This window comes from Eublepharis macularius, chromosome 7 (assembly GCF_028583425.1).
Source record: "Eublepharis macularius isolate TG4126 chromosome 7, MPM_Emac_v1.0, whole genome shotgun sequence".
Taxonomy (NCBI): domain Eukaryota; kingdom Metazoa; phylum Chordata; class Lepidosauria; order Squamata; family Eublepharidae; genus Eublepharis; species Eublepharis macularius.
Genome location: NC_072796.1, coordinates 82,592,663 through 82,611,703, shown reverse-complemented (window position 1 = coordinate 82,611,703; position 19,041 = coordinate 82,592,663). Strand labels below are relative to the sequence as shown.

The window sequence follows — 19,041 nt, the reverse complement described above, 5'->3', positions numbered from 1 at the left end:
TTCCTGGCTCCCATTTTCTCCAATGAGGCTTCAAGCCTATCCCATTATTTTCAATGGGCAATCCTGTCATTCCTTTTAGTACATCCCTTTCCCCCTCCCCAGCTGGCATCAATTCTACTTCTCACCTTTCCTCAGGCTTTGGGGGGGGGCTGCTTTTGGTGGAAAGAGTGGTTGGTTGTGTGTGCACTGCCACAGAGGAAGGAGAAAGTGAGGTGAAACACACATAATTCCCTTTCAGTCCCTGTGCAACAGGAAGGAGCACATCACTGTTGTTGGGTTTAAAGCTGTTGTTTTAAATTCTATTACTTTCCCCCCCTTCTCCCTTTCATTCTCCCTCCCCCTTACTATTCTTCGATCTCAATGCTGCTCCCCCTTCACTCCAGCAGAGCAGCGCCCCACACTGCACCCCTCTTTATCATCTTCCTTCTCTCATTCCCTAGTTTACATATATCACCCCCACCTTCCCCCTCTCCCCAACAGTTTATTTCAATATTTGTACACCACATGCTTAGTTGTCTGCTGCTGTTCACTTCAAACCCAAGGAGGGGAGAGAAGGATGAGGATGGAGGGTAGTTCCCGAAAGGGATCTCTGACAAAGGTGATCAATATTTTAAGGCTTGGAGAGGGCTGGAGAGAAAGAGAAGGATTTAGCTCAGTCTCCCCCTTCCAAACATCTCTCTCCAACAGGCCCTGTAAGAGAAACCCTCCTTCTACTGCCAAGAGTCTCTGGGTTCAGAGAGAGGTGGGAAGAGAGAGGGAAACTTATTTACACACACACACACACACAAAAGGTGTGCTCAAAACTTCAATGCAAGTCGCTGTTTCTGCTCACAAAATAGATTTTTGGCTCACAATAAGAAAAACAAAGATTGTTGTTATTCTCACACTTATTTAAAAATTAAAATTTAAATTACGAAATAAAAATTAAATTAAAAATGTAAAAAGTTTCAAGTTTTGTGCTTTTCATTTTTCCTACATTTCTTTGGTTTTTAAAAATTGGTTGGAGGGGGGGGGCAGCGCACGTAGGTATCTCGCCACAGGCGGCAGAAACACTGGCACTGGCCCTGGTTATGACAACTTACTGGTACTGAGCCCAAACATGTGTGCAGGCATTTTCAATTACATTCCCTCCTGTTCGAGTAATGAATTGGGGTTTTGCATACATTAAACGCAAACATTCCTTTTCGTTCAGCTTTTAAAAAATCATGAAGGCCATGGTTTCACAGCTTCACGACAATTTCTCCTTGGAGAGGGCAGGAGGGATGGGTGAATGCAAGCACGCTGTGCCTCTGCTGCTTTGTCATGTGGAACAGTTGCCTTCCCTCTACCCAATGGTTACTATGGTGATTAAGCTATACTAGTTGATCTGGCTCTGAAAGGTACACAATACGGAGTAAGAAGTCCATCAAGTGTGTACAAGAGAGGGGGATGAGTAGGCAAACATGAGAACAAGGAAACTTTTTTTAATGGTTTTTTAATAATGTAGCTTCCAATTAGTGCATTCTCATAATATAAAATTGTAAAGTGGTAATAGGAAATTTGCACCTGTCAATGTATAAAACTGATCCTAGTCAATCCTGTTTGCAATTTTGGTCTCTTCAGATGCTTTTAGAAATGCCAGCAACATGCTGGTGGATCCTGTGCTAAATTACCATAATTTGCATATATACACACAGAATGTCTATCTGCAATGTGATATTAGGGACATCTCTTTTCCATAAATTTACTTTTTTGAAATCCAGGTACAGCAAAGTAAGGTTTTACACAATGGTAATATCATGGATTCTACTGCCTTTTTTCTGTTGGAATCTCACAGTTTGCCATATTAATAGGAAAAAGAAAGAAACTGCTCACAGCTGCAAAAGCTTGCAGCAAAAGAGATTTCTCCAAACAATAAGCCACTAACCCCATACCGCTGCTACAGAATAAACACTACTGCTGATGCTTCTACTAGCAATAATATCTGAAGAACGAAACAGTTTTGCATTTTGAAGTGTTCTACCAAGCTGGACATTACATGCACATTCATATAATGTTACCTCACCAGCCTTTTTTTTTTTAATCAAGAGAAGTCATTTCCAGAGGGGTGACTGAGATCAGAGAAGCTCTGTGTGTGCGTGTGTGTGTGTGCACACGAGTGCATTGCTTAACCATTTCCTACCTACTCCAAACTGCTCTTCAGCTGCTGTTTGCCTAGAGGGTTCCAAATATATGTTTGCTCCTATCTGAGACTCCGTAAGAGGAAAAGCTGTTGGAGGTCAATTTGGAGTGGGAAAAGGTTGGGTGGCTAGAAGCACTCTGACTACTTGTTTCTAATTACTCCTGCGGAAGTGGCTTCTTCTGACTAGTAAGTGCCTCTATGGTAATATGCCTTGAACTGGCCTTTGGAGAAGCAGCCTATAAATTCCCTAGATCAATAATAATGTCTAGTTTGGCCATATTACTTAATGAGTAATTGGTAAATGAACAGCAGCAGTGTTTACAGTTGTCAATACAAACTTACGGATCAAAAGCTGCCAGCAAGAAGTTGAGTAGTAAACTGATGGATTGTTCTACGTTGATCTGGTGGGTTGTTGGCATGCGTTTGTTGAGTTGGTAAAAAACTGTGGATAGCACAGCTTCCAGCCGAGCTACGTTCAACTCTATGTTTGGATCCAAGTTGTTCAGTGAATTTTCCCGCAGTGCTTCTATTACATTCCAAATGTCCACTAGGTGCACTATATGTAATGAAAAAACAATAATCAGATAAATGCCCACAGAAAATAATATTTCTCCCGCTAGAATCATATACTATGATAATCATACAAATATAATATAATATAAACTCATAAAAGATTGTTCAAAATTACAAAATGTTCTGTGCCCCCAAAGAGTACTGGGAATCATAAATAAAAGGGAAAAAATCAGGAAGGCTCCCACCCACCTGGCTTTCTGCAGACTCTGTAAAACGGAATTATTCCTAAAGCCTTTTTTACACACCACCGATGTGGTGGTGGTAGAGAGAGCCCTCAAATCAGAGTTGGTGACCCCTGGTGGGGTTTTCATGGCAAGGGACTAACAGAGGTAGTTTGCCATTACCTGCCTCTGCAACCCTGGCCCTTGTTGGAGGTCTTCAATTACTAACCAAGGCTGACCTTGCTTAGCTTTTGAGATCTGATGAGATCAGGCTCACCTGGGCTATCCAGGTCAGGGTAATTAAGAATGTACTATAACAAAATGTTTCAGAAAGATGCTTTGATAAAGGTATAGAGAGTGGGACTCTGGAATATATTGTTGTGTACGGTACATACTATCCATTGCTGTAATTATGAGCCTACTACATAATTATGAGCCTACTACATGCACTGTTTAACATGTCGTTAATTGCTTAAGCTTTGTTTCAGCTCTGTTTACAAGATTTCTGCTTGTTTTCAGATTTCTGCAATTCAAACCTTATTGCTTTGTTTATTGGTTGTTCCATCCTGTGGACTGGGTTTGACTCACTGTGCATAATCTGTCTTGGGCTAGATCAGCAACTGGCCATACATGTCACATATTTTCCCCATAAACACAGGCAGGGATCCCCTGGTCTGTAGTTGCATAGATAGCAGACCAAACAATAATTCTTGGTGATCATATTTGAGGTTTATAAGCATTTTCCTCTCACATTCCTGTGGTCTCAATGGGCTACCACCATGCTCTTAGATTTCATAATATAAATCAAAATATTTCACCAGGTTAGTGGCCTGGCAAATGTTTAGAAAATGTATCATATTCCTATATAGCTGCAAGGGTGAGGGTCAACATTGGGATGGATATCACGTTCCCCAAGAAGTCTACTTTGTTAGGGACTTTTGGCTCTTCTTTACTTCCATCTTTTACACATATTGCTGCTTTGTATCGCTTTACAATAAAACCTATTTGCTGGAAGTAAATAAACCATACTTCCATCATTTCCTATTCAGCAATTTTCAGATGCTGAACATGAAATTATAAAAAGATTAACAAGTATTTTAATATATACATTAACATCAACACTTGTTTTGCCTTTCCCCTTGAGTCTGTCCTTTGTGTTTTATTTAGTGAGAAATAGACAGCTTGGAATCATTCAGAAATTTACTACTACTTAAGTCTTGAAATAAAAATTCACTTGATAGCTATTAAAGGACTCAAGACAGGGACAAGCCAAACTAAAAGACAAACTCTATTTACTCACAGAAAAAGGCAAAACATCTTTCAAATGCTTTTCAAAGAATTTCACATATTCACTGAATGCATGAACTGTCCTTGCTCTTGAAATCCTTATGTTCCACAGAAAGCGAGAAAGATCATACAAGTTGAGCCTACATACACACTCTCTACTCACATAAAATCATTGTACACTGTACACTTGATTTTTATATGTACACTGAGTAATTCTTCTGTTATATTCAATGCACATACAGCTCAATGTCACATTCGAACCCCTCATTTGACCAGTTTAATGTATAAATTGAACATGCATTGGTAAGAAAGGTGTATATATACATACATGCAGGGTGTACATACATTCACTGTAGCATGTGTCAGCTGCACTGGCTTCCAGTTGAGTTCTGTGTCAAATTTAAGGTACTGACTATGATGGTTAAAGCCCTTAAAGGACTGGGACCAACATACCTGGGGGACCACCTCTTGCCATACATTCCCCAGAGGGCACTTCGTTCTGCCGACAAACGCCTTCTGGTGATCCCTGGCCCCAAGGATGTTCACCTAGCCTTGAACAGGGTCAGGGCCTTTTTGGCCCTGGCTCCAGCCTGGTGGCACTCTCTCTCCATTGAGACTAGGGTCCTGCAGGACTTGTTACAGTTCTGCTGAGCCTGTAAGACGGAGATATTCCGCCAGGCTTATGGCGGTGGTTGAGGCATGGGTGAACTGCACAATTAGTCTCTCTGTTTTGGCCTTTAGTCTGCTTGTTTTACATTCCGGCGACCTGCCTGCCCTACCTCCATGATATTGGTGTGCGGGATGTATTATGGTGAACCATCACATGCTGCATTTTAGATGGTGATTTTAACTTTTGTATTGGGATTTTGAAATTGTGTATTTTATCTTTTATTGTGTATTGTTGTTTTAATTTATTGTACCACTATATAATGTTGTAACCCACCCTGAGCCCTCTCATGGGGAGGGCAGGCAAGCAATCTATTAAATTAAATTAAATTAAATTACAAAAGGTATACTCCACCTTTCTGCCCTGATTAGGGCCACCAAGGTGGTGAACATCAAAAACATATAAAATAAAAGCACATCTTAAAAAATGATTAAAACTAAACAAAAACACATCATTAAGACACTTGAAACAAAGCTAAATCACACATATAGCATAATAAAATAAATATAGCATAAATATAACTATTAAAACATAAGGCAGGAAGAAGGAATCACTGAGGGAGTGCCAGAGGACATAAAAAAAGTCTTCATCTGCTAGCAGAAGATGGCAACAGAAGGAAACAGGTGAATCCCTCTAGGGAGAGTTCCCAGGCTGTCACATGCATAATCTCCAAAGGAGGGGAACTTGAAACAAGGCCTTGGAAGATGATCATAGCAGTTGAGTATGTTTGCAAGGGAGTAGGATGTCCTTCAGGTATATACTGGTCCCAACCCATGCAGAGCTTGGGAGCAGTCACTTGAATTGTGCCTGGAAACATTAGGTATGCCCAGGGCTTTTTTTGAACTGGAATACCCTGGAACGGCGTTCCAGCAGCTCATTAAAATACCCACGTGACTAATGTCACATGAGTATTTTTTAAATGGCCTATTTTGACCATTTTGGGCCTGGACTGGGCCCAAAACAGCCTGGATCGGGCTGCTGCTGGGCAGGGGAGGGTTCCCCCACCTGGCACTGGCCTGATCCTGGCTGGTTTGGCCCCGATCCGGGCAGTTGTGGGCCAAAACGCCCCCAAAATGGCCAAAATGGTGCCGAAATGGGCCAGATCGGGCCGCTGCTGGGCCAGGAAGGATTCCCCCACGCGGGCAGCGACCCAATCCAGGCTGTTTTGCCCCTGATATGGGCCATTTGGTTTAGTTTTGGGCCCATTTAGGGCCCAAAATGGCTGGGATTGGGGCTGAAATGGCCAGGATTGGGTAGGTGCTGGGCAGGGGAGGGTTCCCTTGCCAGGCACCAGCCCGATCCTGGCCATTTTGGCCTTGATCTGGGCCATTTCAGGGCCGTTCTGGCCATTTAGGGCCCAAAACTGCCAGGTTCAGGGCCGAAATGGCCAGAATCAGACCAGTGCCTGGCAGGGGAACCCTCCCCCACCCAGAAGCAGCCTGATTCTGGCTGTTTCGGGCCCGATCCTGGCCATTTGGGGCCTGAATTGGGCCCAGAATTGCCGAATGGGGCCCAAAACGGCCAGGATTGGGCCTCTGTCGTGCAGGAGAACACTCTCCCACCCAGCAGCAGCCCGATCCTGGCCATTTTGGGTACCTTTTGGCCATTTTAGGCCACGTTCAGGCCCAAAATGGCCAGGATAGGGCCCCAAATGGCCAGGATTGAGCCCAGATCTGGCCACTGTTTGTCGGGGGAGTGCTCCCCCGCGGCGGAGCGGCTCATTCCTCGCCAAATTGGACTCCCCCCATGGAGCACAGGAGCGCTCCTGGGGCAGCCACGCCTGCATAATGACATCACTTCCCAAAAGTGATGTCATCGTGCAGTCCAGGGAGCGCGCGCGCAATGCGCATGTATATAATAAGAGGCACACCTCCTCCTCCCGGGAGTTGCCACGGGTGAGAGTTCCCCCACCTCTTTCCTCAGAAAAAAAGCCCTGGGTATGCCCTACCTCCAGACCAACCATATTATTGCTAATTCCTTGCAGCATACAATGCAAAGAAATAAAATTGAACTGTGTAATACGTTCATGGATTAAATAATGAATTAAAGTTTAATTGATCTATAGAACTGAATGTCACAGGATCTAATGACAGTCAGTCGTTCAGTTGGCATTTCAAGGGGATTAGATGAATTTACTGAAGTTGATGGTTATTACCCTTGATGACTAACTGGAACCTCCATGTTCAGAGAGGCAATAACTGTTGTGTTGTCCTTCATACTTTTATATTATGAATGCCGGCACTTCATAAACAGTAGTATTATTTAAAGACAAAATAATATGTATATGCATACATACTGCTCTTTATATGGTTTTCTTATATTTTTAAGTGCTCTGTCCCACTGTTTCTATTTAGAACTTTAGTGACAACTGTTCCTATTTAGAACTTTAATTGTGCTCCAGTATTTGAAAGGTATACTATTATCAAACCCTCTGAATATCAATTCTGTAGGGCAACAACAGCCCTTGGCCTCCATACTCTGCATGTAGGCCTGCCTTCTGGGGGCATTTACTTGGCCACTGTGTGAAACATGTTGCAATACTAGATGGACCACTGCTTTTATTCAGTGTAACTACTATAGACAGGTCTATAGCCATGACTTTTATAATCTATTCCAACTGCAGAATTGTTCCATGGCAGAATGGTTCCCTGATGCTAAAAGCAGAGTTGCCAACAGGCCTGGAGAAAAAGGTCCTGTCCCTTTAATAGAGGTTTAATGTGAAAAATGGGCAATTTACGCATTTCATGGCATGGAAGTAAATAACATCACTTGGTAAATAACACCCCATTAAGTCTCTATTAAAAGGACAGGGCACTTTTTCTCCAAACAGTTAGTAACCATAGCTAGAAAGGAGACAGCCACATCTGAAAAACTCCACAGAGAAGCCCAGTATTAAATAGCAATGCTACTGAGAACCATAAACAAAGACCAGGAGCTTGGTGAAGTGTACACATTGCCACAGTTTATCTTCACAATAACTCTGTGAAGGAGATTAGGCTGAAAGAAAGTGAAATTTCTCCCTTCACTCAGTAAAGGGGTAGCTGATTTTCTAGATGTAAGCCAACAATAACTTGGCTGGCTCATTGGGGACCCCAGATTTTTGTGCTCCTATTCCCCCTTTAACTGGCTTTACTAAACAGTAGGACTGCCAATCTCTGGGTAGAACCTGGAGATCTCTCAGAATTACAGTGATCAGTGGAGCAAATGGCTGCTTGGAGAGTGGACTCTAAGGTATTATACTCCCACTGAGCTCCCTTCTTTCATCAAACTCTGCCTTCCCCAGGCTCCACTTTCAAATCTCTAGGAATTTCCCCCCAACCTGCAACTGGAAACCCTACTAAACAGCCTAACCTAATTTACACAGTTGAGGCAGGCAAAAACAGTGCTTGGAGCTCCCTGGAGAAAAGACAAGAGACAAACACACGGCAGTGGCAGCAACATAAGAGTAGTAGAAAGTGAAGGAAAATGGCAGAGCACACAAGCAGAAAATGTAGGGATAACCACTTTCAGAGCAGTTATTTCTAAAGATATTCTAGAACTAATGTATGTTACAGGCACATGATTTTTTAAAATGCAGGTTTTAAAGAATGTGTTCATTTTAGGATTTTGTGGTATTTTCTAGTTCTGTGGGTTTAGCAAATTTTAGTAGTAACTTTTAGATCACAATGTAATCTCAATGTAATCACACTAGTATAGAAAAAGAGACATGAAATATATTATTTATGCATGTTTTAAACAAAAAAAACCCTCTCCTCTGCCTTGGCCTTTGTTACAGGCCAGAAAGGAGAACTTTTGGCCTCCATTCTCCTCCTACTGCCTAGGAAACATAGGAGACATAGACATTCCTTAGACACATCTGCAGAAACAGAGATAATAAAAGAGTAAGGGTCTCCCTCTTCCTGGAAGAGGATACGTGCAGCACAATTGATGGGTTATGGAGTCTGAAGGAAATGTGAAATGACCATATACGGGGAAACTGATAAGAAGAAGTGTTATCGTTGCCTAGCAACAGCCACTGAGGGCATCCTGTTGGGTGACTGGAGTCTACTGTGACTGGACTGTAACAGGACGCTAAGGGACAGAGTGAACTGTAGTTTTTAGTCAGTGCACTGAGAGAAAGTATACACTCTGGCCAAATCAAGCAAACTGTGTGGAGACTGAGATGACTGTGTGTATCTGAGAGCTAAGCCACAAGTGACACTTGACACTAGCTGGACACTTGTCAGCTTCCCTCAAGTTTTGATGGGAAATGTAGGCAGCTTGGCGGAATGTTGGACAAGTGACAGTTGAAAAGTCCATTGGACAGCAGTTGGAGAGCTAAGCTGCAAAACCAGGATGCCTACATTTCCCATCAAAACTTGAGGGGAGCTGACAAGTGTCCAACTAGAGAAAGTATTCATTCAGGTTAAGTCAGGCATACTGCGTGAGCCTGAGTTTATTCTGTGTGCATCTGAGAGAAAGGTTATTCTTCCTAGGTCAGGCAAGTAGGGTTGCCAGGTGTCCAGTTTTCACTTGGACAGTCCATTATTTTCTTGGACTGTCTAGGGGAAATTGAGTGAAAAATTGAGTGAAGGCAGAGTGAAAAATTGGCACAGGAAAGATGCAGGCCTCATCGCCCTGTGCTCTGAGGCAGAGGGGGGCCGGTCCAGCTCACCTCACCTCCTCACTGGCCACCCCTTTCCTGAGGCTCCTTTCTTGGCTGGCGCTGCCTCTGGCCCGTAACTGAGAGTCAGGAATGAGTATGGGAAAGGGGGCAAGGGAGTGCTCTCCATTCCAGAAGTGACATCATTGCACTAGAGGCCAGAAGATCATTCCTCATGTGAGCACCAGGGAACCACCTCTTTCCTTTGTCTAGTATTTTTCAGAGACCATCGAGCAACCCTACAGGCAAGCTGGGTGGAAAGGCCTGAGTGAATCTATGTCTGTGTGGAAGAGAGGAATATTTATTTTGTTAATCTGTGCAGAAAATTAATATTTGTGACTGGGTCTGTGAAAATATAACTGTTTCTGAAAGCACCAAGCTTAAGAACTATTCAGAAACCAATACCCTTATCAAAACTCTGCAACCATCATGCACCTTCCTTGATGGTACATCTGACAAAGAGAGCTGTGGTTCTTGAAAGCTTATGCTACAATAAAGTTGTTAAGTCTTAAAGGTGCTACTGGACTCTTTACTGTTTTACAACTATAGACTAACACAGCTAACTCCTCTGGATCTATCATCATGCTGATGTACTTATAAATAAGTTCTACTTCTGATTAAGCTAGAAAGGATCCCTTTTTTACTTTACCAGCACACTCACGTGCTGACTGTTCTGCCATAAAGCTAGGTGCAAGCACCGAGTCGTTACTGACACATGGGGGGAAGTCACATCACAACATCTTCTTGGCAGATTTTTGTCATGGGGTAGTTTGCCATTGCCTTCCCCAGTCATCTACACTTTACCCCCAGGAAACTGGGTACTCATTTTACTGACCTTGGAAGGATGGAAGGCTGCGTCAACCTTGAGCCAGCTACCTGAACCCAGCTTCCACCAGGATCGCACTCAGGTTGTGAGCAGAGCTTGGGCTGCAGTACTGCAGCTTACCACTCTGTGCCATGGGGCTCTGTTCTGCCATACTATCAACTATAACAAAGCCTTCTTATAATGTCAGTTAAACAGAGGTGGTCTAAAGTAAAAGCCTTTGGTGGCACCAAAAACCTTTTGAGAGAATCAGGGAGACAGCAATATATAGGTTGAACAAACGTAAGTGGAATTAGCAGTTAGTAAACTGCAAAGGGAAGATGTTCTCAATGTATAAGCTTGAGTAAAGTAAAGAACACCTGAAGCTCAGTGTGAGTGGAAATAGAAAAACCGTTGGCTGTGACTAGGGCCCTGTTGAAGTAAAAGTTTATAAAAGAGGAGTTGAATTAAAGATCCAAGGCGGATTTTTTTTTAAGTTACAGTTTGTTTAACAGGTATGTTATAAATGAGAAATGAGAATTGTAAAGCGCTTTGACTGCAATGCTATATTACTATATGGATGTGTCAGTGAGAACCATGCATGCAACCAGGGATATCTTTGAAATTTTCACTTCAACAACTTGCATGGCTGAATAAGCAAGCAACTTTTTAGTTTGAAAATGGCTTGCCTGTTTCAGTCATGCACATAATGGCAGCAGCAGAAACTTCAAGGACATCTCTCCCTGTATGTGTGCATCTTCCTGGTATGTCTGTACATTGAAATGTTTTACAGAAATAATAATTTCTTTAAACATCTCAGAAGACAAAAACAAGAAAAAAATTACAAGTGTCACTGTTATAAGTGTGTGTGTGTGTAAAGTGCAGTCAAGATGCGGCCAACTTATGGTAACCCTGTAGGGTTTTCAAACAAGAGACAAACGGGGGGGGGGGGGTGTACCGTTGCCTGCTTCTGTATAGTAACCCCATACTTCCTTGGCAGTCTCCCATCCAAGTACTAACAGGGCCAAACCTCCTTAGTTTCCAAGAATCTAACAAGATCAGGGCCGATTCCAGATGGGCACAAATAGAGCGAGTGCTTTCGCTTTTTCAGCGACCTCACTCGTAAAAACCCGCAATTTCCCGTCCCGGCTTACCTGCGGTCCATGGCACTCAGTTGCACTCTATAAGTGGACGGTGTGAACGCGGTATTGCGGGTTTGCATACTTCTGGACGCTTCATCGCCGTGGAGAGGCCCTCCCCTTTCCCTCCTTCATTTGCTGGCCGGCCAGCAACAATATTCCCTTAATTTTTTTTAAAAAAACGGGCGCTATTTACGCAGTCGCACGTTTGCGCACATCAAACTGCACAAATGCACAAAAGTGCACAAAAGTCGACGCTGCATATTCGCATACCTGCGCGTTTGCGCATTTGCGCAAAACACGTAAAAAAAATTTTTTAAAAAAAACCCGAAATGCGAACCAATGAAGGCCCCCGACGTCAACTGTGACGGGGAGGAAACAACCAATCCCGGGTACCTCAGTTGGCCGTGCGAACATCCGGAAGCGGGACGGCACGGCACGCTGCGAGACAAAGCGGATGGAGACGAAAGTGAATGTGTGGCCGGTAAGCGATTATTTCCGCAGAAAAACCGCAATTTCTGGCCATCTGGAATCGGCCCAGGCTATCCTGGGTCATCCAGGTCAGGTCTACTATTATAAGACAATATTGTAAAAGCTTAATTTCTCCTCAGACTTCCAATCAATCAGTCATGTTTTTATACAATGGAACTGAAGAGCTATCAAGAGCTAGAATTCACAAAAATTAATGTTTAGTGGTAATTCACAAGTCAAACAGTAAGTCACTAGGGCCAAATAGCGATTGTTCATGATTTCTTAAAGAATACAAGTATGAATTTGTTAGATAAACTATATAACATAACTAAAATTAGCTTCTTTATCTGAAGATTGGACAATTGTTGATGTTTTAATACCAGTTTTTTAAAAAGGGGATTGAGGAGAGGGTTCAGGAAATTATATACCTGTCAGTACAATTTCTTACCAAAATTAAGTGATAGAGAACATTATTAAGGATGAAATTGTCAATTGTAAAGAGCCAGTGTAAAATTGCAGTTAAACAAATCAGACTAGGCTTAGGGAGATTTAAATCCCTGCCATGCCATGAAGGTCTCTAGGTGACCCCGAATCTGTTTGCCTACCTCACAAGGTAGTTGTAAAGATTCAGGATGGAGGGAAGAACCATGTATTCCTTGGAAGAATGAAAGGATGTAAATGCGATAGAATGACAAGCTTGGATGGGAAAAATTCAGGCCACACTGAAGTAAAGCCAGCTTGAAGTTTCATATGAAAAGGGGGAAATTACCTGTGGCAATATACAACTTCTCCCAAATGAATTAACACGAATTATAGCAGGCCTATACATGACATTACAAAAACCACTAGATGGCACTGTGCATATTTTAGTAAACGCCATACGTACACAAGTTTTTATGTGTTAACTCCATGCTGTCCTTTTATCAAATTAAAGCAAACCAAAATCTATGGCAGTCTGCTGCTCTCTCACAAAATAAATGATATCTGCATCTCATACAGAGTCAACCATTCCATTTTTCAAAGCGCTCGTATGTAATAAATGATCTATGATGTAAAAGAAGAAAAAATAATTGAAAATTATAACTGGGTTGGGCAAACGTTAGTTTCAGCTCATGGAATTTAGTGGCTAGAGTGGAAAGCTTTGAGTTCCTGCCTTTTTCAAACCTCACCTCAGCAATGATCATAAGATGGCCTTTGACAAGCCACTACCTTACCAACAGCCTCAGATATGGATACAGCAATACCATCCTATCTCACAAGACTAGTGTAAAGATCACTAAGATAATGTATGTATAGAACTGTAAACATTCTAAAACACACACAAACACATACAAAACTTGAGCATTTTGCTATCAGGGAGAATTTAGCCATGACAGTGGCACTGGTGCCTGAGTGTATGCTGCCTTTTGTGTTTTATGCCTTTTATGGGTCTGGAGTGCCTCTGTCTGTTGACTACATTACTGAGTCTGCACACTAAACAGCTGTCAGGTAAGGAAGCTATTTTAGATATAAGGTCTATAAATAACATATTAGGCCTCCAATGCTACTTTGACCCTGAATTCCTGGCCTGAGGCTGGAAAAGACCATGCAGGACAGCATTAGTTTATTAATCACAAGATGCTGTGGAATCCAAAGCAAATTCTATACATTCGAATAAATGCAAGTTATATTCCACTTTAATTACTATAGGTTAGATCCCATTCTGCCAGTAGAGGTGCCTTCCTCCAGTGGAAGGAGCCTTCCCGTGAAGTAAGATTTGCATCAAGGTAGGTTCCTTCTTTCAAGAAAGCTCCTCTACTAGCAGGACATCTCAGAACCCAGGTGTTTCTTGAATCTATCTCATTGTTTGTCCTTAGGAAAAAAATGTTAACAACCCCACTGCAGGGTGAGTAATGAGCATGTATAGAAAACATATGAAAATTAGTACCAAGCAACAGAAATAACTGAAGTTAAAGAGGAGCAGGGCTTTTTTTCAGCCAGAATGCAGTGGAACGGAATTCCAGCACCTCTTGAAAATACTCATCCTGCCCCTCCCCCTGATCTCCAGAGAGATTAGTTTCCTTAGAGGAATTGGCTGAGCTCTCACAAGGAATACTGCAAAGTCAAGGGTGAGGAAAGGTGGGGGAGCAGAGGGGATGTTCTTCCAGAAACCGAAGCCGAGGAAGGCAAGAACCAGCTGCCAGGCTTTAAGGCCGAGGGTGGCCAGAATGGGTCGATCAGACCTGAGCTTGGGACAAGGGCTTTGCAGATGTTCTATTGTAAGCAGGGCTGCTGCAGTGGTACCAGGCTCCAGGCTGCCTCTGCCTTTGTATCACCTTCTCTCCCGCTCCATCTGCCTTTTGTAAGGGAGGGAGGGAGCTAATGGGCCAAGATGTGGCATAGGACACCCACACGAATTCCTCCAGCCTTTTCCCTTGTTCTCCACGTCCAACTCCCGACTTCTGGAATGGGCAGCTACTAGATTATCAGTCTTTGTTATGGGTGAAAATCGGAGCCTGCAGAGCTTCTTATTTGCACCAAGTTAGCCAGTGATGCACAAAAGAAAAAGCCCCCTTCCAAGGCAGCTGGTTCCTATTTGTGTAACTCGGTGGAGACCTTTAGCATGGAAGTGCTGCGCAAAAAGCCCTGGGTGCGAGGGAGGGAGTGGCAGGAAGATAGATTCCCCTTTTGCATTTTTACCTGCCGAGCCTTTTAACCACAGAAACCCATGTGCAAGGCTTTGAGGCTTGTATTTCACAAGGCTCAAAGGAGCAGGGGCAGAGTCCTGGACAGGGCCAGCCAGGGCGACCCCCCCCCCCCGGTGAGTGTAAGCAGGAGGAGGACTCTTGACAATGGCAGCTGGTTTCAATTGTAATTTGCACACAGAGGGTATGTGCGCTCATATGAGCAAGCGGCAAGAGTCTGGTGACAGTTCACAGCTTTTTTGCTGGAAGACTTCTTTGCCATTGTTCTTTGGGGGAAATCTCCATTCTTGGTTTTGCTGCAGTCCAAATGGAAGGCATCTGGATCCAGCTTCTTACTGAGGGAAATAGAGGGGAGAGCAGACAGACACATATAACATGGGATACCACAGCAGCAAGCCACCCCAGAGTTTATTCTGATGAGCCATGTTCGCTGGCATTTAGCATAGGACCTTCTGTCTCTATAAAACAAGTGTTAGTGAATGTGTTCCTAAAATAATATTTTTCCGCTTTTTGAAAAGCAATTTAGCATAGTGGCCAAGAGTGCCTTTTACCAGTTGCATCTGGTGCACCAACTCTCTCACTACCTAGACTCAGCTGATCTGGAAATGCTGATCCATGCTTCTTCAACTTCACAGTTGGATTATCGTAATGTGCTCTATGTGGGGTTACTCATGAAGACAACCCAGAAACAACAATTGGTCCAGAATGCAGCAGTCTTACTACTCTCTACTACTAGCTACTAGGAACATATTACCCATTTTGAAACAGTTACATTGGCTGCCAGTTTGTTTCCGAGTTCAATTCAAGGTGCTGGTCATGATTGTAAAAGCCCTTCATTACCCACATATTTGAAGGAACATCTCCTTCCATACATTCTGGTGTACCAACTACGATCCTCAGGCAGCCGCTTAGGGTGGCCCATGTGGCATCAACCAGAGCCAGGGCCTTTTCCTTTGTGGCCCCAGCTCCATGGAATGGGCTTCCTGAAGAGGGGAGGGAAGCCCCCTCTTTGGAGATATTCAAAAGGTGCTGCAAGGCCTGGCTGTTTGCCAGGGCTTTTGAGGGGGTTTGAAAGGCAAGCAGGGGAGGGGCAGGGAAGGGATTTGGGGACTGTTGTTTCATTTCGGTTTTAATTGTAAATGCTCTTAATCTACTCTCATAAGCCACCTTGAACTACATGGAAAAGCAAAGTATAAATGTTTTAAAAAATAAATATAAGTAAGTCCCTTAAAATCAATTGGATTTTCAAGTAATCATGGTTGGTATTAAGCTTTTGGGGAGTTTAAGGTTTACTTATAAAACTTACTTGGTTACCACATATTCTCTGTCTGAATTTACATCACTTTCAGCTACTTATATATGTTTACATTAGTCATATATATGTTACATGTTGATCCTTCACTCTTCTCTATTCATAGTTGCTGTCTGCTTTCCTGCCTCAGTAGACACCTTGGAGTGTGTTTTTGGCAAAGAGTGATTGGGTAGTAAGTGGAGACTCCCATTCAAGCCAAGTGCAGAAGGATTATATATTCTTGGGTGAAAATTAATTCCTGCCCAGTGTCTAAAGGGGGTTTAGCTCTGAGGACGACCCTGTGCCTGTTGTAAAGGGTTGAACTAACATTAGGAAACCTCAGTTGTAAAAAGGATCTCTACGTGAGGAAATGTTGCTGTAACCAAAGTATTAAACAAAACACCTCTTATTGGTAATGAATTAAGAATAAGCAACTAAGCTTCAAGAAAGCTATTTTGCCTGTGACTTAAAGAGTATTCTGTTCTACCAACAAATTTTACCTCAGCTCTTTCATTCCCTGACTGCCCTTATTCCATTCCTGCCTTTTCAATAAAGTTGTTGTTTCTTTTGAATGTTATACAGTCTCCAGTACCATTTCAAACAATGAGAAAGAGGGCTCCTGTTTTCCCTCCATCAAGTTTCTGGGCTGAGCTAAATAGAAAAGAGTCCAGTAGCACCTTTAAGACTAACCAATTTTACTGTAGCATAAGCTTTCGAGAATCACAGTTCTCTTCATCAGATGCATCGGATGAAGAGAACTATGATTCTCGAAAGTTTATGCTACAGTAAAGCTGGTTAGTTTTAAAGGTGCTACTGGACTCTTTTCTATTTTGCTACTACAAACTAACATGGCTAACTCTGGAGGTATGACCATGGGCTGAGCTAAAAAGCCAAAATTATAATTGCTTATCAGGGTGGGACACAAAAGAACTTTAAAACCACAAAAAGAGACATGCTACGTGGGGCTGCTCAATCAAAGCAGGCAAAGTTGGATTTGGCAGGAAAATCTGCCTCAGAGTAGGAAGAGTGGGGGTGGGGGGGTACATCATAGTTACATATATTGTTATACAGTTAAATTGATATGACAACATTTAATTGCCAATTTTTAGCCTGAGGAGTTGGAGGGGTTGGCCATACTGTGCTGTATTGGCAGCTGCAGCAGCAACAGGGAAACCACACAAGCCTAGCCCCATGTGGAAACCACAGAATGTACTGAGAAGTGCAGCTTACTCCCTGTGACTTGAGATGGTTTTGCTCATCTACAGAGGCAGGAAAACAGACAGCAACATACATAGAAAAGGAAGGAAGAAGTGAAGGTGTGACTAAGTTGTAGCCAGATCCAGAGGCCCTCTGGTTCCTCCAAGAAGTTCTATACCCCCCATACCTGTACCATTTGTGGTACTCAATCTCAGGTTGCCCACCCCTGCGTGGCTGCATTCTCTTAAGACAGTACTTGAACATAAATACCTTTTTACCTACACAAGCAATACTGTGATGGCACTGCATTTATGGTCAAGTTCATATAACTATTTCCTGGTTCAGTTTCTCTAGCTTTTTAAAAGGAAGCAGTATCGAAATTTATGTACCAGGTTGATATAGGGCTGAAAAAAAATTAACATCTGTCAGTACTTGTCCCAAATCTCTAGGCACCTGGGATTTTTACAGCCATGTTTTACAACTCTGTTTGTGCTCCTTTATTTCAACTGTAACTTTTTACTAGCAGTGAAAGTTGAAGAACATCACCTTTTGTAAAGTCTTCAGGTAATTGTGGGGACAAAAGATGGAAGAGGTTTAAGCAGCAAGACCTGCAGAGCAACTGGGATTTCATTCTGGCACCTCACTTTGATGCTCAGACTGCCTAACTTTTTAAAATATTTTTTTAAAACTTTTATTTAATACAAAAGAAAAACTACAACAATAACTTGAACAACAAATACAGGGAGTGATATAACAGTTATACAAAAATGCTGGTTACAGTAAGAGAAAAAAGAAAAGAGAAAATAAAACATTTCAAACAATTGCTTACTATAGTCTATAATTGTTAAGTGTAAATAGCGTTCACTAATTGCCAATGTGACTTATTCCATTTATGGTTCTAAATTTTCAAAATATCCTGATATAAATTGTTAGGAGGAAGTGTTTCAGTTTTATCAACATAATCCCAAAAAGACCACCATTTTTCATAGTAATTGCTTGTAGATGAATTAGCAGATAGATTCTCAGTTATTTTATCTATTATAAGCTGGTCCCACACTTTTGTATACCAATGATTCAGTGTTGGTGGGGACTGATTTTTCCAGAAATAAGCTATTGACGATTTTGCTATAGCGAGTGGTTATTTATTAAATCACGTTGTGAGACTGGTATAGTTGTGTTTTGCCAGAGGTTTAAGAATATTAGAGACTGCCTAACTTTGCTGCTGGCTTGGTGACAGAATAGCCTCAGATGTGAGGCTGGTCTAGAGTGTGATGTATTTAAAAATATCTAAAGTCAGTATGTCTTTAATAACACTTGCATTTAATTTACAGATAAGAAAATATTGTGTGTTAAACAGGGTGGGACATAAACCTAACATAAATTGACAGCCAGAAGAGAAAGTGACCCAAAGGCATGCAAGAAACTGAAGCTGATTAGCTGCCTTCTTGCCTCTGAGGTCTGATTATTTGAATTGAAGTACGAGGAAGAGAAAGATGGGGGCAGGGACAGAAGTTAAAAAGATTACCATCACGGTCAGTGGTAGCACAACTCTATCCCCATCAAAACAGCTGTTTTATACTGCAGACTAGATCCAGCAAAAAGTCTATTGCTCAAAAGAAAACAAAAGCAAAAAACAAAACACTGAAGCCCTCAAGGTGCCAAACTAAAAATCATCAGGGATATGAACTCCTAGTTTGTCTGCTCCGATTAAACTCCACGTTACAATTACCAGCCTGGCTCTAAATTCATGGCCTTTCAACGGCCAACTGTTTATTATGATCTAGGGAAATCAGCATCCTTTGCTTTTTCTACAGCCAGCACTGCAGAATAATCGCACAATTCACTGAGAAAAGGCCACTGAAGATGGCAGTAATTTTTCAGCTGTACGGTAATGTTTAATTGCATAATGGAGTTTTGATTGCAGTATGTTGTTATGTTCTGGTTGTGGTAGTAGTGCTGCTGCTGA

The 19,041-nt window shown here is 42.3% G+C and overlaps 1 protein-coding gene across 6 annotated transcripts in view; it reads right to left on the bottom strand.

Moving 5' to 3' along the window:
* Nucleotides 1–19,041, bottom strand: part of DTNA (dystrobrevin alpha) — a 236,753-nt gene that overhangs the window by 104,385 nt on the left and 113,327 nt on the right. For all 6 annotated transcript variants that reach the window (XM_054984554.1, XM_054984556.1, XM_054984555.1 and 3 more), the window contains exon 4: nt 2,504–2,717. In XM_054984554.1, coding sequence (XP_054840529.1) covers nt 2,504–2,717 — 214 coding nt within the window. The remainder of the gene's footprint in view (nt 1–2,503; nt 2,718–19,041) is intronic.